This window comes from Vanessa tameamea, chromosome 7 (assembly GCF_037043105.1).
Source record: "Vanessa tameamea isolate UH-Manoa-2023 chromosome 7, ilVanTame1 primary haplotype, whole genome shotgun sequence".
Taxonomy (NCBI): Eukaryota; Metazoa; Arthropoda; class Insecta; order Lepidoptera; family Nymphalidae; genus Vanessa; species Vanessa tameamea.
This window is the reverse complement of record NC_087315.1, coordinates 10,803,810-10,817,545: the sequence shown is the minus strand read 5'-3', so window position 1 is coordinate 10,817,545 and position 13,736 is coordinate 10,803,810. Positions and strand designations below refer to the sequence as shown.

Sequence of the window (13,736 nt, the reverse complement as noted above, 5' to 3'; positions counted from 1 at the left end):
CAACTAAATCAAGTCAAAGTCAAAAATAGACAATAATGCGAAAGAAACCATAAATTCATTAAATTAAACAGACCGTATGGTTTCAAGTCTACGTTCAGATATGTTTTAGATGGGCCCCCTAAGTAGTGTTAGCCCAGGGCCCTCTAAACTTAAGAAAAACAACATAAAGATGTTTACTTCACCTTCTTGGTCGAAGGAGACTTGGGAGGTAAATCTATGTGCACTTTTCCCTCGTAGAAAGCTTATACCGACACTAAAGAGATCCTTAAGATACTCTCCAGGTATTGAAAGACTGCACATGCCAGCGCTTAGGGCGACACTGCAATATGGAGGGTGCTGCTGGTTTTTAGTAGTTATTAATTATGACATTCGATTTTTAAACCCTTAGAGGTCACGTAAATTGCAAATTTTTTAGCCACAACAAAAAATGTATTCAACGCTGAACGCCGATATTCATGAGACGGTGGCGCATTGGCGAAGTAATTTCTTACAGCGCCATTGTCTATGGGCGGGGGTGACCACTTACCATCAGGTGGCCCAAATATTAACTAATCCTTAAGTCGCCGATCTTGTGAGCTAACATATTAATGTTATGTACCTTGTGCCTGAAGTTACACTGACTCACTCATTCTTCAAATCGGAACATTACTGTTTAGCGGTAGAACACCCGATGAGTGGGTGGTACCCACCTAAAAAACGCCCTACCACCATGAATAGTGTAATTATTTTTAACTGTATTGTCACGATACTACTATTGTTAATGTAGTGATTATACTGATCGTGTTTTTATATTTAGGTCAAAGGTTATCAATACCTGAAATCGATAAAGAAATACAAAGCTGTGTGATAGAAATAATTAATATCGTGGAAAAGTGGCCATATCTCTATATCAGATAATAAATCGATTTATATTATAAAAACTCTTTAGAGCTTGTCAAAAATTAATTATACGCTTTTTTTTTAAATTAAAGTAGGTACTCATAGTGCATATTATTAGGCTCATTCTTTTAAATATTCATATTTTAATTTAAAATTTAAAGCTATCACCGTAAATCTCAATTATATCATGAACAATTAGAATCAAATTCAACTCTATTTCTCAAATGAAATTCCATAATCCGTTACATAATAAATAAATTGATAAGTACATTCTGCTAATCTGCGTGTGCACGAATTGTACGAAAATAATATTTTTTGTCAATTCTATTACATTGAGTTAAAACATGTCTCGTTTATTAATATACATTTATGAATAAATAAATTTAAAAATGTCTCTTGTTTTTTCTTCTAATGCCATACTCGTATGTAGCCATTTTAGCAATCGTTTTAAGAAATTAAATGAAAGAAATTTAAATGTCAACCTCTTTACTTAATTAGTGTCAAGTTTTTTGATTTTATTTCATTGGTTTAGTTCTGTTTAATTTTTTGTAATTTAAGTTATTTCATATTGTTGTTTTTGTTTTTATTTTAAAGATTTACATATATTAATATAGGAGAGTAGTGTTTCGTTTTTTTGGTATTAATGTATAATATAAACGCAACGCAAGATGTGTATCACACTGTATATGAAGGAACTGATTTACTACTTTTATTTAATAAATTGTGAATATGCCGATGGTGTTTCGAAAATCTATTAATAAATAAAATAAATTTAAAAACGGCTATTGGGCCCCAGATGCGGCGACTTCAGTATCGAAAATTGGATGACTGGGTTATAAATGTTATATAAACTGTATACTCAATTTAATAATGACTGTTTAGGAATTCTATGCACTATATTGTTATAAGTAATATATTGTGATGAAATTAGAAGAAAGTAGACGTATTTTTGCCCCAAATAAATATACTTTATAGTGACATAGTATGACATAATACTATGACAAATAACCAAACTATATTAAAACATAAATGTAATTCATGTTAGTAATGACCAAATTTTAGACGATTTTTCTAAAAATTCAATCCGAGAAGTTGAAGAGTGAATATAAAATTATAAAAGATTGTCTTTACTATAAAGCCAAGATTCTTAAGTGTTTTCTCATTATTATTTTTTTAATTTTTTATTTAATGATTGCAATATTGATATTTTATAATTCGAAATTGAAAGGTCAACATTTTCCCTCTAACAATTTGTAGATGTCCGCGTACGTACAGCTCAAAAATGATCGATATTGTTTTAAAAAACACACTCAGTAGTTTTTAATCGCATTATTACTTAATAATCTAAATATTATATAATAATAAAATATATAATATTATATAATAAAAATATATAATAAATAATATTAACTTTATTATGTGAGTGTGTTGTATATATTCAAAATTGAATATAATCATAAGTTTATATTAAATTATTTTGATATGTCCCCAAACCTTAATACAGTGTGATTTAATAAGTTATAATCTAATGACATTTCTTCAATACATTTAAAGTGTCAGTACTTACAGTAGTATAATTTTGTAAGAATTCACTTCGTATCTCAATCGAGAAATGTTGACAACAGACCTACGGTGATATGCAATTTTGATACGTATACCTACTGTATACATTTTTTTATATTACATTTTATACATTACATTTTACACTTTACTAATGTATACATTTTATAATTATTATAGTCAATGACATGCATCACATTCTGATATATAACGCTCGTGGTTTTTTTGTATGGTATAGATTGGCGGACGAGCATATGGGCCACCTGATGGTAAGTGGTCACCACCCATAGACAATGACGCTGTAAGAAATATTAACCACAAATCTTGGGAACTAAGATGTAATGTCCCTTGTGCCTGTAGTTACACTGGCTTATTCATCCTTCAAAGCAGAACACACAATACTAAGTACTTTTGTTTTGCAGCAGAATATCTGATGAGCGGTTGGTACCTCCCAGGCGAGCTTACACAAAGCCTTAACACCAAGTTCTTGTTCTTCGGTAAGTTTCGTATGTCTTCCTACAGAATACCTACACGCTCATGGTGCGACGTGTTACAACACAGTAACGGAAATTATAAAGAGATGTACCTAGTACCTATCAACATTTTAATTAATGCAGTATCTTGTTTCGAGTATGGATTACTCACAAAGGCGGTTTTCCATGTTAAATAAGCATGCATTAGTGTGCATTAATTTCCTTGATCGACTGAGAGGTCAGATGTCAGGTACCCTTTGCTCTTTTCTGTAGCACTTACACGTGGAAGTGTTTAATGATGATCAGTTGGGTATTTAATACGTGAAAACGAACTACCTTTCGCATTTGCATGTAACTAGTTGTCGCCCTCGGCCTCGTTCGCCTTTTAGAGTTTGGTTGTCAAGTGTTACGTATTAAAAAGTAGCCGATGTCCTTCCTTGGAGTTCAAGCTTGTTTCAAACCAAATTCGGTTCAGTGGTAAAGAACAACAGACAGTCAGACCAATACTTTCACATTTACAATATTAGTATAGATAATTAATATAAATAAAACAAAATCATATATTTAAATAATTTTATAATATAAAATTTACATTTTTAAACTGTACACTGTATACTAAATAGTTTGAACAGGCGAATAAATATCTGTCAGATGTCGCTACGAGCAAGGTAAGCCTGTGATTGGTGGATGAAAACGCCATTTTGTATTTACAACCAATGGCGTTTATATATTTTGACAGCTCACCTCACTAGCACCATCTTTACTTACAAAGCTTTTAATTTTTGAATCTACATATATCCAAATAAAAATGGAATTCAATTGGTATACTAAACTTTTGTGATAAATTATAGGAAAAATGCTACCCCTAATCTTGCAAACAATGTCTTATTCTGTTGCAATATTCAGGGACAGTATGCGATTTATAGGCACAGAAGTTTTTCAATATTGATAATATATCAAGGTGCACAGACTAACATTAATTACTTTACAAACAAAGCTTCAAATTGTTCAACTAAAATACCTTATCCAAATTTATTTTTTGTTGACCTTGAAATAGCTGCTCTAATTTTTTTCCTTACATTATCTGTCACTCTTATGCAACTAGGATGGTTAGGTTCGTAAAGTATTTGCTCGGAGGTCCTGCTCCCTCATAACATCGCATTGGTAACAACTTATTAGTCATAGAGAAGATAGAAAAAAAAATTGAAAAGGTGGCGCTGTGATTTGATTTACCAAATAGTTTTCTTCTAAGCATAATAAACATTTCATTTTCATACCTTTTCGTAATTTGTAGATAAAAGTATATTAAAAAGTACAGATTGATATTTAAATAGTCTCCTATAATTTATCTCATTATTAGCTTTAGATAAACAAACATTCGTCACCGAGTCATATGTCAGTACAAACAAATATCCACTCAATTCAACTGATGGCATTTCTTAAATATGGAAGATACCTCACAATCACTCGGTGACGCGTGTTGGATCATTTATAAAGAAATTATTATAATAATTGAATATCTATTAAAAGTGATATAAAAGTGTTAATGCCCTTATCTAGTCATATAAATAGCAGGTAATTTGGTGTGCCCGTGTTGTGAAGTATTCAAGGCATGTTCTGAAGGCATTCTTTGATTTGTGTCCACGCTTGAAGGTTCTGAAATAAAAAGAACAATCTATCATTATTATATTATTATTATCATCAAAAAAAATATATATATATATCATTGTCAAAATTTGACATTTAAGTTTTGACAGTTCGTTAAAGCAATACCTCAGATCCAAGAAGAACCAGCAAAAGACTAAGGGAGATTTTTTATTCTCTAAAGTCATAAGTTTTATTTACGATTATGTTAAATAAACGCTACTAACTGTTTTGAAAAGGTATAAATTACACATTTTTAAAGAGTTAAATAAATAACTTTTAAATTAGAGTTTACTATTAATATGAAGCGTAATATTAGATTCAAATACAAACAAGATATATACTTAATACAATTAACATACAACATAAATATAAAGTATCGAACTGATGGTTGCAGAGGCCTTTGTGTCATTTTGGAAGGTACAACCCACCCATGAGCCAATGTTAGCAACAAGAGACATGACATCTTACCAAGGTTGGTGGCGTATTAAGGAATTGTAAATATTTTTTACCATGCCAGGTTGTCCATTTGTCCGTCTGCCAATTAACAAAATGCCAAAATAAAAAATAATAAAAACATTTTTACCTTCTTTGCAGCTTTGACTTGTAAAGTGATGAATCCAACGAGAGATTCGTGCAAATCCTTGTCTTTTTGCTTTTGGAAATGTTCTATTTCGACCGTTGCTTTTTTTGTAAAGTCTCTAAAAATATAAACAAAATGGAAGTATGTAATTTTAGCACTAGTGAATTCAATTACCATAGACTTTCTAATGTTACAGGAACAATGTGTACTATAAAATATTAGTTGAATATTTTATTTTTTATTTGACATAAATATTGAAACAGACAGCTCAAGTGACCACTATCGGAGAGACTATAAATGTGAATCTCTTTCTCTCTGTCTCTATCGTATACGGTTTTAAATGATATTCATTAAAAATATTTTTTTGTTTCACGCGGGATTTTCAGTAAAAATTTTATCATTTAAAAAACGTTTAAGAATAACTCAAACGTTTTTGAATTATTTAATTGTGTCTGTTATTTTATACATAAATGATAGCGAAATCAACTTCGTTCCAAAGGCCATAATGAATATGATTTTCTGTACGAGACGCGAGTGCGCAGTGGACTCACTCCAGGTCCCTGGTGGCGCGGTCGATGGCCTCCCGGTCGGCGTGTATCTTGGTGTCGAGCGCGCGCGTGCTCTGGTCGCGCACGATGTCGGGGTCGGTGGTGCCGAACAGGCGCGACATCAGCCCCGACTTGCCGGCCGCCGCGCGCGTGCGCTCCGCCAGCCTGCAGCGCACACACACACATACTCCCACTCCCACTCCACCCTCATACCTCGACGAGCTATCCTGTGCCTTTTCAGTTACGGAAATGTAACACTGAAAAACTTCTCAACTCTGATTGATAATTGAGGAAGTTACTACCTCATGAGTATGATAAGCTGATAGATGTTTCAGGACAAATATTATTGGAAGGCAGAGTAGTTTCATGAAAGAATAAAGTGTATATTAGTAATCTTTTAACTTACCCTTTGACTAGCAATGCCTGTCACCCTGTTCATACTATCAGTTCCATTCATATTATCTTCAATTTAAAAAAAGAACACTTTACATAAATTTAAAAAAATGTCCTTTTTACTTGATTGAAATTGCTTATGTTATTGTTATGGAATTACATAAGTTAATCTAAATTAATAATCAACCAATATTGGAACAGCTACAAACCTTCACCTCGAAAGGAGAGGAGGCCTAGCCCAGCAGTGGAACATTAACGGACTGTTACAATAATCAATACATTTAATTATACTTGAAAATTACCTTGAAAATCTAACAAATTGTTTTCTATCTCACCTGTTGTTTAAGGCGTCGTGCGCATTCTCGAGCGCCCGCTGCAACGCTTCGTGGTTCGCACACAGCTGTTGCAGCGCTGAAGCGTAGAAAAGGTACTCCTTAAGTTGGTCAGCTAATTGTTCTTCATCTTCTGCCACCGAATCTATTGAATCTGCTATTGAATCTAAAACAAAATATATAATTTTAGAGGAATATAAGACTAGCTCTCTCTGTGACTGTGTCCTAGACGGACATTTATTATTATTATTTTTGTATGTTATAGGAAGGCGTACTTGAAACTGGGCTACGTGATAGTAAGTAACATAGACGCTTAACATAAGCCCCGTAAGAACAAAATAAAAATATGAATCATTTGTAACATCAACAATCCGCCACCATCCTTGGGACCTAAGGTGTTATGTCCCTGTAGTTGTGCCTGTGCCTGTAGTTAAGCTGGCTCACTCACCATTCAAACCGAAACACAACAATACTAAGTATTCCTGATTGATGTGTGGGTGATGAGATACCCAGACGTGGTTGCAAAAAGCCGCACCACCAAGTGATGTATCATATTTTCTCGTTATTATTATCAAGTCCCTACCTACACGTCAAAATTTCATCACGATTAGTTCAGTGGTTTATTTGCGATGAAGTAACAAAACAAAGACTGTTTCTTACCAAAGTAATGGCCTGCTTTTTGCAGTCCATCGCCCATATCCTTTTCAATTACACTCCATTCACTGAATAATTTACCATAATTTGCGTGTAATTTACAAAGGGCGTAGTTTTTTTCTATAATTTTCGACCTGAAATTAATTAAACGTACGAAATATATATATGAAAGTAAACAAACAAATATCTTGTAAATATTATCTGATAGGTGGTCAAAGAACTCATGCAAGGTCGAGGAATTATCCTATACTTTAATTTTTGCCTTACTTCAATTATTATTATTACTATTTTTTAGTGCGATGTTATGCAAATATGTTTCATTTCATTTAAATTATTAATAATAACTGTATCATTCAAAATAGACAGCTATCAATATTTTATTTTTAAATGTGCGTACTGGGTGACAGCCCATTGCGCACACTTATGCTTTATTTTTGTATAAAATATTTTATTCGATTACAATAAAAGCGTTTTCGTATTTCGTGTTACAGTATTAAATTAAATGAATCTGACAAAAAGATTAATCAGGATAATGAATCGATAATAATGGATAAGATATTTAATAAAATATGCAGCTATACCTCGTATACAGAAAATTGCCTAAATTAGTTTCCAATTGCCTTCCATAGTTCTTAACACCCTCAATTTCTGGGTCTGGTTTCTTTAATCTAATTGATACTGATAGTGACTTTAGTTTGTTTTCAGCTTGCAATAAATATCCTGTAAATAAATAGAGTAGATACATTAGGTTACATCATTTTAATCGTTTTTATTTTATGGAAATAGAGATATACTTCTATTTAATGAAATAGGTAACCGAATAGGCTACCTTATAGGAAGTGGCGGTCACGATATTTCTATCAACTTGCATTGGAACAGCAAACGATTAACTCCAAACTTTTCTTCAAGAGCAAAGTATTTCGGCTCAGACGTTGGACATTTGTAAACTGCCAGCATTTTAAAGATCTAATGAACTTCGATTTATGAACAACAAAGGTTTCTCAATATCACTTACCGCTGTCAGTTATAGTTTCCCTCCAGCCGTGTTCTTGTTGCAAGAAATTAATAAACTGATCATCAAAGCAAAGGCGTGGATGTGACGCCACACGCAGGAGGAAGTTCTCGAGGCCAGCTCTCCTTCTTTCTATGAATTCTGGGTCCGTTGTATCTGATTTACGCCACGCATACAATACCTGGTTTAAAAAAATCTACATTCATAACAAAATAAACTTATACTTGCTATGAACTTGATTTTAAGGAAACTACTTATTCTGCTGTAATATTTACTGTAATGTTTAGTAATCAAAGTCATAATTCAAGCCCATTTATCTGATTAACAAATAATTATGCCTTAATTAAAAATAAATACAAAAATATATTATATGGTTATCCAAATACTCAATGTTTTTTAGTATAATCTATGGAAAATATGTAATTAAAATTCAGTCTTATCAATAATGTTATATTTTTCCTTTTAAGTTTTATGTATTCGGTCTTTTAGGCTGTTAAACTATTTACACAGGACAAGTAAAGGAGAACTGTTGAAGTTGTAGGTGTGAATATATTATTCAAGTAAAGACCCACAGCGGCTTTGCAAGGGTGAAATTTGTTAATAGAGATAATGATATAAAATATATAGCAATCAGGAATTATGTAGTACCAATTCTTTCTTTCCCTTTTTTTGTTTCCTCATTTATTATTGTTAAGTTTTATATATGTTAGAAAATTAAAAATATGTGTGTTATGTGTACATTAGTTGTAGAAAAAAAATAGAATTGGATTGTTAGTTCCAAAGATTACCCAGGGGAGTTATCTCTGTGTAAGGACATACAAACCAACAAAATTTAGCTCTCTATAACATGAGTATAGATGTAAAATTAGGCTGTATAATGCAATATTACATCAGCCAAGACTATTCGTAAATTAATTAGTAATTATATTTGGCTTAAATTGAAAGTATTAATTTAAATTTATATAAAAAAGATTTTTTAACAGTTAAATATCTATCAATATTTAAATAAGTAAGACTCAGATTCATGTAGGACTAGTAGAATGACAGAGAAAATGCTGGATATTATAAAAATCATATGTAGTTTTATAAATATTCAAGGTATTTAGCTTACAAAAAAACATGCCTTTAATAAAATATGAACATATATTAGAATAATATATTCCACTTTATATATGAATAGAATTTGGCTTTTGTATTTTAGTGCTTAGATAACCTCATAATATAAATATTATTAACATAATGAAACTCTTTTTGAAATTATACTTTAAAATAGAAAAGATTATTCATTATTAATTTTAATATCAACCAGGTAACCTAGCACACTTAAATATATTAATCCATATATTTTAAATTTCTTGTGTCTTCCTCATTTATGTTTATTACTACATTCTTATGATATACCAACTTCAGCAACTTGTAAAACTTATAAGCCTTTAATAAAATGTCTGTGTTACTTGAAAATTTATTGTGAACGTTATTATACAATGAACTGGTATAACTTTGGACTTAGATGTAATGAAAGGCACATTTCATGTTTTTGATATTATGTATAGTGGATTATCATAAAGGCTATAATCTAATAATTAATTCTTAATATTAATTCATACCCGTTTTTCTGGCAGAGGTGGAATCACTACATGGGGATATGTGACTTGTAGAAAGTCATGAATTTGTTCAAACTCTGTGTAACGCCTCCAAATAGTGCTGATTTTAGACTGTACAAGTTTGTAGTCCGGATCTGTGACCCTGTAAACACAGATATTATTTTAAAATAATTCGTTGTCTGTGCTTATTTACGTTAATATAAAGTATTTTAAAATATATACATATACCTATGGAACTAATAAGAAATTCTTAGAAAAAAATCTATAAATAAATAATACATTAAGTACTGAGGGATTAGATTTATTGAATACTAAGAAAACAATGAAATTAGGTCTTACTTGAGATCAATAAGATACACCGTGTAGTGATCACGAACATGCAAGGTGCCGTTAGCGCGCTTTTCAGATTCCACAATTGTTATGTCAACATGTTTTAACAATGTGTCCTAAAATGTAAAGAATTAATTGATGATAATATTAAGACAAAAGTAGGCGGTGCATAAGTAACAACAAATAACTACTTGGCTCTCGAAGTCTTCCACAGTTTCAAGCTTGTTTAAAGATCTTGAAGATTTAATCGGCGAGCTCTCCGCCGACATTTTATATTTACTGTATGTACCTTTAGAATTTTACGAAAACGGAAAAGGGTGATTTAAAAATATTTGAAAGTGTTTATTACTGTAGAATAAGAAAGTTTAGCTGTCACTTGTCATATTAATTGTCATCCTCGTTGACAACTGGTAGTGTTGTATCATTTGAAAAGTCATTTGAATTGACTTAAAAGAAAACCGTAAACGTATAAAATTGGACAATATAAATATAATATAAAAAATATAAAATTGCTAAACACTTTCAGATACCTACTTATTTTAAATACATTTTAAGCTTTATTCTCTTTGTTAGATTTGATATTGACATTCACGTTTCAACCTGAAATGTCAAATAGGTTTTTTTTTACGAACTTATTTCACTATTTCCAGAATTCAGAATTATTAAGGATAACTTTGGTAGTGAGAATGCAAAATGCTCAAGATTTTGAGTAGTTCTTATTTACTAGATAGTTTTTGATAAACATCATATTAGCAAACATCAGTTGCATAGTGAGTTCACGGTAGACTGAATTAGGTACAGCAATCTAATTAATGTATATAGAAAATAGAATAGAGTTGGACCAATAAAAGTGATAAGGTAGTTCACACGCATTTAATAAAGGGTTGAAAAATACCTCTGTAACAAGCTTTTCTTTTAATTATTTAAAAAGAAGAAAATAAATTTCGAAGTAAATAAAACCCACCATGTTATTACATTTTACAACTTTATATAATACTATGATTTAAGATTAATGTAGTTTCCCTACTGATTAATTTTATTTTAGAATTGGATTATTCATTTCGGACAATATTACCCCTTTCATAGAAACAAATATTAAATAAAATAATATGTAATGTTTTACATGCAATAGTACTGTAACCATATTTTTCCGAAAATTGTCGAAATTTTATGTTAACAACCGTGAATGAATACCAAACTTTGTAAAGGCTATTATATTTGAATGGGTTATTTATTATACAAAAAAATATGTCTGGGCTATTGAATATTCAACAGTTCTGTTAATCATAGATAAGTTCCTTTGCTTGGAGTCAATACTGGGCTTAGAACTAGGTGATGCATATAATAAAAATGCATTATTACAGAATAGAATTGAAAATTTTATTTTATTTGAAAGGTATTTTACTTAATATAAAACTTAAACTTTAACTGTCGTATTTTACTTTATATTTTACCAGCTACTCGTCCCGGTTTCACAGGAGTACGATTAGATCGAATAACAAAAATAAAAATTCTAGTTTTTTTTCGGCTAGGAAAATAGACATTGGCTTTATATTGTAGATATACAGAAAATGCTTGTGTTAGATTTTTTTATAGTGACATAACACATTACTTTAGAATATTTTAAGAAGAAATTCTTTTCCTTTATTACTTTATAATATTTTAAGGCTATAAGACAATAAAAGATTATATGAAGCACAAATTTTTATTTAACCATTATAATAACTGTAATAATCGTAATATTGTATTAATTAATATTTACATTAATACTACTATATTAAACCTTAATACTAACTTTGCATCTTGATAATAGCAAAAAACAATTCATATATATTATTAATAATTTAACAAGCAATAACAATCATACTTTATCACAAAATTTTATCATGCGTTAAATGTTAACACTTTGCTGGTCCAAGAAAAAGTGTTTTTGTTGTCCATCACTTATATAAGCCTCACTACAAATCACATGATTCATAATAATGAACAGAAGAGTCAAAGTACCGTCTTATTTAATATCAATGTTATCAATACAATTCAAAAATAATTTAAATCCAATTATTATTATTACAGAATTGATTGATTAAAACTTACAATAAAATATAATGTAAGCGTTTTTGTAATCATCCAATTATTTAATAATTTCTTACTTAATCTATCAGATTTATTATCCATATAAACCTTTCTCTTGACTGTGTGTGTGTGTTTATTGTCAAAGGCTTCATTAAAATCCGATGAGTAGCTTAAAAGATCTAAGCGTACAGACTATATAGAGATATTATATATATAGGTACTTCAATAGTCTAGACATAAAACTGATAATATAATTTTTTTGAATTTGAAACGATGGTGATGGACGACCTCTGTGGTCGAGTAGTGTGTACACCGGTTTTCATGGGTACGCCACTCCGAGGTCCCGGGTTCGATTCCCGGCCGAGTCGATGTAGAAAAAGTTCATTAGTTTTCTATATTGTCTTGGGTCTGGGTGTATGTGGTACCGTCGTTACTTCTGATTTTCCATAACACAAATGCTTTAGCTACTTACATTGGGATCAGAATAATGTATGTGATGTCCAATATTTATATATTTATTTAAAAAATAAATAAATAAACAAATGTTATTACATAAAAGTTACTACCTAAGTCGTGTAACTTACAAATGTCAATATCACTGGAGCTTTAAATTCAATGTAATTTCTAAAAATACTGTCATTCACTTAAACGGAGATATCTAAAATGTAATCCTCTACATTTTGTGTTTTTATACTGGACAAAGTAAACAACATATAATTTAACTTGTTTGGTTCTCAAAACAAATCTTACTTTTTAAATCAAATCTGTGTCAATGATAATTAAGAGATTATATCACAATATTATTACAATAATGTAACCGGAACGCCCGTTTTTAGAATAGACCTTATTCCATTTACAAACATACTGAGCAAAGAGATCTTTTTTTACACATACAAAGCAAAGAGATCGAGAGCTTTTCCTTTAACACCATAATGTTCAAGCTTATGTAATACCATTTCATCGGACATTTTTTATATTTTTTCTAAAATATGTCGATCGTTCTATTCAATAACCAACCCATTCCTGCCAGTCTGCATGAGCTTAGTTCTGCACAATACTAGTATGATTTTATTATGAGCTTACTGAGGCTACGAATTTATTCGCGTAGACGCTCGAGGAATTTTCGATTATACCTTAGGGATATTAGTTTCCAAGAAATGTAGATATGTGTATGTAGTAGATGTTATATGTTAAGCAGGGGTAAAAAGTATTGATTGCCCTCATTATTAGTGTCTTATTTAGTTGTCTTAAATATTCATATTTCTCTTTAATATTGTTAGGCATTTTTTTAAAATGAAATAGTAACTTAATCATGTGTTTTTAAGCACTTTACAAAAACCTAAACCTCGACCCTGCTATTCTACTCTGTAATTTTGGCAATATTAACTTAAAGATTATTTTCTATGCACCGGGGCCCTTGCCTACCTAGCTACGCCAATGCACACACACAATTCATACAAATATAAATACTGATGATGATTTAAATTCGAAACTATTCTGTTTTTCCTTGTTACAATATAGAAATCAAAACAATTCAAATAAATTATTGTAGGATTTTTACATTCCGCGCCTCTGCTTTGAATAACCTTAATTGCCACAATGTCCTATGAGGACAATGAAACAGATTTCAATAGACCGGAGATTGGGGATT

The 13,736-nt window shown here is 30.7% G+C and overlaps 1 protein-coding gene across 1 annotated transcript; it reads right to left on the bottom strand.

The window, feature by feature from the left end:
- Positions 1 to 3,471: 3,471 nt before the first annotated feature.
- On the bottom strand, positions 3,472 to 10,406 carry LOC113398341 (sorting nexin-4-like). Its single transcript, XM_026637052.2, has 10 exons — positions 10,204 to 10,406; positions 10,022 to 10,128; positions 9,686 to 9,824; positions 8,082 to 8,259; positions 7,648 to 7,786; positions 7,073 to 7,200; positions 6,416 to 6,578; positions 5,691 to 5,852; positions 5,143 to 5,257; positions 3,472 to 4,568 (listed from the first exon to the last, which is right to left on the bottom strand). The coding sequence occupies exons 1-10, from the start codon at positions 10,279 to 10,281 to the stop codon at positions 4,518 to 4,520; spliced, it is 1,260 nt and encodes a 419-aa protein (XP_026492837.1). The 5' UTR covers positions 10,282 to 10,406; the 3' UTR covers positions 3,472 to 4,517.
- Positions 10,407 to 13,736: the final 3,330 nt, after the last annotated feature.

Bases quoted from the DNA above. Each gene is read 5' to 3' on its own strand.
- LOC113398341 (XM_026637052.2), bottom strand. From the start codon at position 10,281: ATGTCGGCGGAGAGCTCGCCGATTAAATCTTCAAGATCTTTAAACAAG. The intron at 8,260-9,685 runs GTATGAATTAAT...TTTTTAAACCAG, and splicing joins CACCTCTGCCAGAAAAACGG to GTATTGTATGCGTGGCGTAA. The intron at 4,569-5,142 runs GTAAAAATGTTT...TTTTTATTTCAG, and splicing joins AAGTCAAAGCTGCAAAGAAG to AACCTTCAAGCGTGGACACA.